General features: G+C 47.3%; 3 protein-coding genes across 3 annotated transcripts; all 3 read right to left on the reverse strand.

Annotated features, from left to right (window-relative positions):
• Nucleotides 1-739: 739 nt before the first annotated feature.
• On the reverse strand, nt 740-3,995 carry F5891DRAFT_1133855 (armadillo-type protein; the record flags this gene model as incomplete). The annotated part of the gene is made up of 13 exons (XM_041364760.1): nt 740-1,008; nt 1,803-1,973; nt 2,022-2,183; nt 2,241-2,312; nt 2,363-2,468; nt 2,526-2,739; nt 2,796-2,869; nt 2,922-2,946; nt 2,997-3,059; nt 3,112-3,143; nt 3,199-3,253; nt 3,280-3,350; nt 3,450-3,995. 13 exons carry the CDS (start codon nt 3,993-3,995, stop codon nt 740-742), a joined length of 1,860 nt encoding a protein of 619 aa, XP_041216068.1.
• A 233-nt stretch (nt 3,996-4,228) lies between these two features.
• F5891DRAFT_1204310 (uncharacterized protein) lies at nt 4,229-5,662 on the reverse strand (the record flags this gene model as incomplete). Its single annotated transcript, XM_041368993.1, has 4 exons — nt 4,229-4,529; nt 4,580-4,767; nt 4,823-5,205; nt 5,266-5,662. The coding sequence occupies 4 exons, from the start codon at nt 5,660-5,662 to the stop codon at nt 4,229-4,231; spliced, it is 1,269 nt and encodes a 422-aa protein (XP_041216069.1).
• A 1,003-nt stretch (nt 5,663-6,665) lies between these two features.
• Nucleotides 6,666-8,430, reverse strand: F5891DRAFT_991475 (uncharacterized protein; the record flags this gene model as incomplete). The annotated part of the gene is made up of 9 exons (XM_041378116.1): nt 6,666-7,052; nt 7,107-7,251; nt 7,279-7,365; nt 7,434-7,516; nt 7,589-7,615; nt 7,924-7,959; nt 8,083-8,157; nt 8,225-8,310; nt 8,346-8,430. 9 exons carry the CDS (start codon nt 8,428-8,430, stop codon nt 6,666-6,668), a joined length of 1,011 nt encoding a protein of 336 aa, XP_041216070.1.
• Between the last annotated feature and the right edge of the window lie 535 nt (nt 8,431-8,965).

An 8,965-nucleotide genomic window follows, 5' to 3' on the forward strand; every position in this document is an offset into this window, starting at 1 on the left:
GCGGTGGACTTTGAAACAAGCCCCCACGCCGAAAAAGGAAATCAACGTTATCGATTTCACCCCTCCGCATCGTATCGTGCAGAAATCAGTATCTCAACATCGAATCATAATCGAAAGACTTACCTGTACCATGGCACCTCAGGATGAGGTAAGAGGTCCATCGTGGTATCCGATTGTGCGCCTGACTCTGACGGTGGATCAGCGTTGCTGCGGTATCGATCGCGCGAGGAAGATAGTAGCCGAGAGGAGGGAGGCAGAGAAGGAGAGGCAGAGGGAGGCGAAGAAAATGAGGAAACGGGAGATGGAGAAAAAACGGGAGAGGGAGAGGGTAGAGGACTCGGGGAGAAGGGTTAGTGTGATGTTGAGATGGCGGCGTGGGCTGTCGAATATGTTGAAATTTTGGAAAGGGCGATCGGATTGAAGGTTAGTATCAATATCAATATCAACGCAAATCCAGCTGAGGACATCGTTAGTCACCCCCCCTCCAACCAACACAATCGACCGCGTTAGTCACCCCCCCTCCAACCAACACAATCGACCACGTTCAAGCTAACGAATAGTCACCCTGTCTCTCAAAGCAAAGTGCTGGTTCTGAAGTCGATAGATAGCGTGTGATGGTTTCAGAACTGTGTAGCGAGGGATGTTCTTCACAATAGCTTTCTTGATTGTCGCTTTTTTCAATGTCATCAGCAACCCGTTCGATTTCTTTGACAGATATACCTTCACTAGCCCCCCAGGCTTAAAACGTCCATTCTCCTCTCGCAGCCGACAACGGTGGGGACACATTGTTCACATCCCAGATATCGACTCTTAAGAAGCTCTCGCCCTCGTTTGCCGCCTTCCTGCGCACGCTCAGTTTGCTGCCTGACTGAGTAGGTGCTGCAGCTTGTGCACTAGAAGTCGTATTGAAGTTGCGCTTGAAATCTTCGACATCCATCCAAAACACCGAATTCTCTTCACAGAAGTTCGCCTTCAGGAAATCACGGAAGAGAGCGCGATATGATGGTTCTTCCAGGATATATTTGAGACGGTGCAGTGCACTCAGGGGTCGAGCAGGCTCAATTCTCGCGCTCCAACAAGCGTGGCGGCATCGTGAGACGTGAGCCAGTGGAGTTGTCCGAGAAGAGAGAAACTGGCTCGAGATCTCGGACCCCCTTCAATGTGAGCCACGGCTTCACTCCTCCTTAGTCCAGAATCGCAAACCTGCATGAATGTGTAAAAACGAACGTTGATAAAATACCAGTACGCACCTTTTAGCGGACGGACGTGCACTAGGACATCGACGTCAGGACCTATGTTCTCTGGTTGCACACATGGAGCAATGACAAACTACAGCAAAAAGTGGAACTTGTCACTCACAATGCATTGCTTGTAACAGCCGCTGCTCATCAATGAAGGGAATCCTAATGATCGCTTCCCATGCTTGCTTCTTCTCACTTAGGTCTTGCTTGAATTTGAGGGGGTAGAAATCCAATATCGGTGAATTTGCGTCGTACATTAGATCCTATGAGTGATTAGTCTAATGCACGACACAGGGCCACTCAACGTACTTGATATGCTAACGAAATGTGATCCATGCTTGCGGGCGGGAGGACGCCCATCAGTTGTTCGAAAGGCAGATATTTACCCAGCTCGAATGCGAACAACATGTCGCCAAGGCCGCATAAATCTTGAAGAAATCGTGAACGTAGTGCAATGAGGACAGAGAATGCGAAACGTACCAGATATCCGTGGTGCATAATGGTAATTGTGAAACCAGCCCCATGAGGCAATCCCGCTGTAATAGAGGGAGAGCTCCAAACTCTGGGCGAGATAAGGTGCAAATCGGCCGCCAAGTGTCACGCAATAGACAACGAGTGTGTCGAACGCTTGGCATTTCTCATCGATAGTCGAAGTGCGGATTCCAATGATATGACCATCCATCGAGATGGTCTCCCAGCCTTCTCGCGTCTCGCCGACATCGTCTTCATCATCTGTGTAGCAAGGTAAGTGGGTACCGTGACCCGAATGAATGACATTACCATAAATAGAGACATCGGCTTTTGCGCTGGCTGCATTCAGTAGTGGAGGCATGACTACAGGAAGGAACGGCTCGAACTCGATGCCGAGAGCTTGGCAAATTTTAGCCCAAGTAGCAATTAAAAAGGTGGGCAGCATGGTGTCCGAGGGATCAACAGGAGAATCTATCATACATGGTAAACGGTTATCGAGATTTGATTTGAAGGCAGTCAAGGACGAACTTTGGATTTTGATTAAAAGCTCAATAAGCGTATTTGCGTCAGTGCGGAAAACCTTACGTCCAACGGCAATTGCTGACAAGGATCAGTCAAGGAAACTTGCGCTGATATCAACTGTTTCTTACCTATTAAACCAGCACATTCCATGGCTTTCGCGCGTAGCTTGTAATGGTCAGAACTGTTGGCGTTGCGGAGAACATTTAAAAGAAGAGGCATTATGGAGGCATAGTGCTGTTGTATATGCAAGCGTCAGATAAACAATGGATATGCAAGACTGCAATATAATACCTTAGCAAATGTTGCCTCACTGGCGTCAGCGACCATAACAAGAGTTGTAATAGCTTGTTCTTGAACATAACCTTTGACTACTTTGCCATCCTCAGCTCCTGGATTGAGCATCTTGAGCAGACGCTCAACGATCGGGTCCAAATAAGGAACAAGGGTGTCACGTTCGACACCTTCACAAAAGTTGATCAGGGCAGCAGCGGCATGCGAGTGCACACTAAAATAGAGGATCAGGCGGAGGACAAGTGACAGAATCAAGGATGTAATAGTCACCGAGGTTCTGGCGCTTCTAGTGTTGGGATCAACGCAGCAAATAATTGCTCGTGGTAGCGATCTTGAATGATTTCCTTGGAGCACAAGCGTCTATGAGGATCATCGTGGCAGGGTGACTAAACTTACCTCCAAATCAGTACATAGTTGACCACTGCATCAATCATTAAGCGAGGATATCATGAGATAATAAAAGCAACGTACACGCATTGATATGCGGCATACCGGACACATGGACGTGCGTCCTTGAACATTGGAGTAATGAGGCTGGGAACACGATCAATGAAAGGGACTGGACAATAAACTGAAGAATGCGCACTTAACAACCTTCCCAAGTTCCATTTGCATCACCTAATAATAGACGAATGAGTGGGCCTAGGCTTTGCCATAAATAAACCAAATGAACCTTGTTCGTGCCTTCGGCTATGCCTGCGATAGCCATCAGGCCAGCGTGCCTCAATCTCCAGTCGTATTGGCGAGCATTGACAGAATATATTGGAACGCCGGAGGAAGTGCTGCTTTACCTCCAAGAGCACAGGCCACCCTATCGAGGGATTGCTCGAATACATGAGGATAATTCTCATCTTGTGCGTCCTCTGAGGGCTAAGATATTTGAGTTGGTGAAATACTTGGAGAAATGCACGATAAGTATCTTACATCAGCTTCGAGCCAGGAATCCAACGTGTCTTCTGGTAATTCCCCCATGCCCTCTAGAGATGCTCTTACCATAGCCGCCGTCCATCCTTCCGAACGCTTCGCCAATGCAGGCTTAGCCTCGGTAAGACTTACCATAAATTCTAATGCAGCTTTTCTGACCAACTCTTTCTCCTCGTCCTCTGTGACTTCGTCATTGCCATCTGGAGTCCGACTGCCAGATCCGCCGGGAGGGAACGTGAAACTTGATGTGCCGGGGAATGGCTTAGCAACCGTGGGTGTCGGGCCTGAGTCAACGCTTGGCATTATGAAACCACGCAAGAAAGACAGTAGGGCATCCATATGAGGCACAAAGAGATTAGGATGAGATGAGCATAATAGCGTCAGCGAGCTGAGGAAGGATTTAAGGTGAATGTCGGGAAGGGAAGGTAATGTGTCTAGCATTGAATAGAGTAGCGAGAGCGAGTGTGATAATTGAAGTTGATCACATGCAGTAAGGTAGGACACAGAGGCTTGGAGAGCAGCAAGCCGAACCTGAGCACTATCCATTAATGCAAATTAATTCGACTGGAGGACTACGTACGTCCACACTTTGAGAGTCTTGGAGACCTCTCCGGAAAACTGTCAGGACAGCATCTGTCTGGAGATCCATTACGAGATTGGGACAACCAGAAAACAGCCTAAAAGCGCATTCTCGGAAGCCAGCTTCACCTGTCTGCGTCATAGTACAGTAAGTACAGCTGTAAGGTGTATGAAAAATTGATCCGATGTTCGAATGACTTCTATATATTGAAAGACCCTTCGATCAACCTTGACCCAGAGGCCGTGGGCTGCTCCTCCGACAAGTCAGACAACCATGAACTGAAATTGAAGTCATCTAAGTCCAGAGTCTGTGTTAACTCCGTCATCTGCGGTTGCACTGTCATCTGCGGTTGCACTGTCATCGAGGGCACTCGATCACTCATTTGCACGAGCGGTGACAAAATGGAAATTGGGCGTGGTATGCTTAACTCCCCCGTCGTCACAGGTACGTAGATTGGAATCTGAGGAGGCGGAATTTTCAGCATCTTGTGCAGGGCCTGACTGCAAAAGTATGAGCATGCTATGTGTGTTCACCATAGCAAAATACTCACAGCCCATTGTGATGAAGACCCAGTAAACGCCTCTCGAATGGCTCACGATGTATATCTGTCTGAAGGGTATACGCCATCGCATTCGTAATCAAGTCCTGCTCGCCCGAATACAACTCGGTAGAGTACTGCAGCGTGTTCTTCGATGCGGAGGGTTGATCATCGGCATGCCGATCAATGACATACCTGATCTGAAGATCATACAAAAGGGGTCAACGAATGGAAACCAAAATATACTTCACTCACTGCTGTTGCTGACCCTGAGAGCATGTGAATGGTCGTGGTCGACATCAATGACCTCATCTCTCTGTCACAAAGCGGGGATTTCTTGCTTTCATACCAGTGTGCCATATGAACACCTTGGACAGCTGGATGTGCGAACACAAGCACGTCGGTAGATGTCGGAGTTTCCTGTTTGCCGTGTAGATAGTATCCGAAGGGCTGTGTTGGATCGTAGAGTTCTGCCCTTCGTTGATTCATATAAGACTTGCGGTCCTCACCGGACATCTGTGGCGGTGGTTCGAGGTTGTATAAATGCACAAATTTTTCAGCTTTTTTCACGAGCGCTCTGCGATTCTTGATTAAGGCATCGATTATACAGTCTTTGAGATATTTGCTGGGTAGCAACACTGTATTGGTGCGTATCAGTTCATGCTACAATGTGCGCAGGGGTAGTTATCAGCACGTACTACAATTGAATTTTATATTAGCCTGAGAGATGATCTCAGTGACGCGGGTGTCCATGTTGGCCTTCTCATCTTTGGTGTTTCTGATCCAACCCTCGAATACACTGTCCATAATGAGGCGCTTTTGTGCCCAATGGACAGCCAGTGTTTGTGTTGCGTCATAGTCCTTCATGCTAGGTTGGGGGACCTTTAGAGGACATTGAGGACCCTCGGCATCGCCCATCATGCTGGCCGATGCCAACGACGTGGAGGGTTTTGAGCTCGTGGTGCTACATGCATATGGACTGTATCGGGAGGAGCCTGCTTGAACAGGTGTCCCCCGCCGTGTAATACTGGCGGGATTATCAGGCTCGTATTGAATGGGTGTAAACGTCTCAGTCGATGGTTCAGAATCGTTCATGGTGAGATTGGGGAAAGAACGAACATTTACGTTGAGCTAAATAGTCGAAGATTAGTTACATACTACTGCGATTGTAAGGCTGGCCCTCAGTCACCTTGCGGTGCTAATGGTTGACTCGTGTAAACTTCGGCTATCGTATATGAACTCTCGAAGTCTTTCGAGGGTATCATGGGTGCAGGCACCGCTAGGCTGAGAGTCAGGGGGTCCGTTGATGTACGATTATGATCTTTGGAGTGTTGTTTCTGACCAATAGAAATGATGTTGACACGGTGTTAGAATCATCCTCAAAACGATCAAAGTGCGAGCATCTGACTCACCGAGCCATACGATTACAGTGCTGGCCCGCGATCAACATTTCCGACTTGGTCCGATGAGACTTAGGAATTCGATTATGCCCCTAAATCAAAGATGTGCGTTTGATATGACACACTCACCATGCGGCAGTTTAAACGAGCCTTCTCTGAGGGTGCCTTGAACTTTTCCGCCGTCTACATAACTTCCTAATCGATAGATGAACTCCCGAGCATTGACAACTTGTGTTGTAACGTATACTCGAACGCTGGCTATGTGGTTTTTCATGCTTTCGCCAAACCAAGACAATTGAACAAGCTTTTTAGTATCAGGCAGCGAGGGCATGGACAAGAACCCATGTCCTTGATAGTCGCGATTAGAGCTCTGTATAATTATGATCCAGCCGATAACTCAATAATAATATAACGTACAACGATGTCGACTCGAACAAGCGGGTGTTCTATTACATGTGTTCCGGATAGCGAATGACGACCGAATCAGTAAACCTTCAGGGCAATAGGCTGCGAACTTAACTTCGACAAGTCCAAATCTGTAGTAGTTGGATTGTGTGATACCTGTCATAGTATTAGTAAATATTCTTTGCGAAATAGTCTGACAATGCAATTCAGAATGTTGAAGCCAATACATTGAAACCGAACTACGTACAAGGCACATGATGTGGTTAAGGAGATAGTGATGAGCGCAAAATAAATTATACATCTGAGTCATCGGACTGTGGGCAGGCTGAGCTGCCACGCGATGTTGCGGCAATTACAAGTGATTCTTCATCAGATAGGCTTCTGTACCAAAGCCTGGCATTGCCAGGGCTAAACCTAGAATCTGTATTCCCTGTCGCCGTGACCCCCTGAGCCTCGAGCATATTCCGAATGGAGCCAATTTGCATGTCAACTCCACTCAACTGTGTCTGGCACAGCTCGGTTTCGTCTTCGAGGATAGACTTTATTAAATCAAGTTCACGGGAGCGAAGGCGTTGGTAGTGGATCCTCGTGGCAATAGCCTGGCGAGTTATCCGAGAGAGCTCAAGCATGCGCTGGTTGAGGTAGTTTGTAGCATCGGTGGAGGCGGCAGTAAAGTTCCACTTTGAAAAAAATGAGGATTGTACTTCCCAAAGCTATGACTCAAATGGACATACCGTTGTGTGTAAGGTCTTTAATCTCTTCGTCGGCAAGTCGCAATCCTCATCACGCATGCCATTTTGATATAAGGCATACTGAGCGGAACGCTTATGGGAATCTTGAACAAGACGTTTTCCCAAGTTGGCGCGGCTACCCCATTGGCTGTGAAATGTATGGTCATTGACAGACATAACAGGAGAGCCAGTACTTTTAGCTGGGGAGCTACTGGGTGCCACAGATGTGGGAGGTGAGGATGTCGTAGTTGATTGGGGTTGTCTGGACGTACTACGTATGAGCTCACATTGAAATGCTATAAACGCTGAGGGCGTGATTGAAAAACAAACCTGGGATTGGTGTCAGAAGAGGACAAGATATCGCTGCTCTTCGATTCAGACTCGGAGGAGCCGCTCATGGTCTCGCGGGTGACCTGTTATACAGTGAGAAGTTTGAAGAATGCTGTTGTGCACGGAACTAAGTGACCGTGCGTGAGAAAACTTACATGCTTGAGGCTCTTAGTAATATGCCCCTACCCCCACCGTATGAGCTACTTGAACATGCCGAGTGCTAGTCGTTTCTTCCCCACAATCGACCTTGGTCTTGCCAAAGGCAGGAGTATTTGAACAAAGATCGTTCAAACTGCAGACTGAACCTACCCCGAAGGATCCATCATAGTAAGTTCAGCGACTCGTGCGACTCTCAATTCCCAGTATGCCGCATCACTGAGAAACATCAACCAATGTCCAACTGGCATGTGCATCACTCCTTCTGTGGAGAGCACCCTGTTGTGGGACGCCGTTCTCTTTGTGCATAAAGGTCAGTATTCTTGATACTTACTGGTGCGCTGTCCGGTTTCATATTATTGTCAGGATACTACCAGGATTCTGTGCTGAAGTTCACCGTAACGTTTCCCAAAAACTATCGTGAATGACTCTCGACGGTACGGTTCTTGACGGACATTTCCATCCCCTGGTCGAACCCCGGACTGGAGCTTACAGTCCTGCACCGCGGTTCTGACCATGGAGGTTTGTGACCTTCTGCTATAGGTCGACTAGGAGCTAATGCGCGTGTCTAGACCCAAAGAGCATCAGATACATCATGTTCTGCATTTTGTGAAGAGCACGTTCAAGGAGCCCACTCTAGAAGGCACGATACCCTCGTCGTTTGCGATGTAGCCGCTCTCTGCTGCCACGAATGTGTTAGTCTTCAAGCTAGCTGTCTCCGCTACCGTGACCAGGTTGCAGCAAAGCAATGCTTACCTCGTATATCCTGAATTTGCCCACCAGTGTGATTGTGACTTTCATTCGTGACACTCCAGTGCACGATGATCAACGTTTTGTACATGACAGACTTTTGTCTTCAGGTACTTACATTTATTCCTAGGGACATCTATTGGTATTCATGTATGAATATATAGGACTAAAACAATTTGCGTTGTCTTCTTAGATAGATGATCTATAGATAAACACCTATAAAACAAATATCTCCACGGTCAGCGATTCAGACAAATACCAATGACTGATAACGTGGTCGTTCGTGGGTGGCTAGTTGTATACTACCCAAAGTATGTTCAGCTAAGGATACTTCTGCAAGATCAGTAATACGATGGTCAATCCAATCTTTGGACTTGACAGGAAAACAAACAAACAATGGTCAGCCCGACAGTATGGCAATGACCAAAAGAATATACGGGATTCTTCCTCAAGTTCCCTTTCAACAACAGTGCCTCGTACCAACTATACTCCAAAGAAATGGTGCAGAATTACAATGATAAACCCCCTCAGCACAAAACAGGTAGAATCAAAGGTCAAGACTAGTCAAATGCTTTATTGTAGAACTCTTAGCTCAATATTGAACCTGCTGTCAAGGAACTCTTCTT

The sequence above is a fragment of the Suillus fuscotomentosus genome (assembly GCF_016647785.1).
Source record: "Suillus fuscotomentosus strain FC203 chromosome Unknown F5891scaffold_683, whole genome shotgun sequence".
Classification (NCBI taxonomy): domain Eukaryota; kingdom Fungi; phylum Basidiomycota; class Agaricomycetes; order Boletales; family Suillaceae; genus Suillus; species Suillus fuscotomentosus.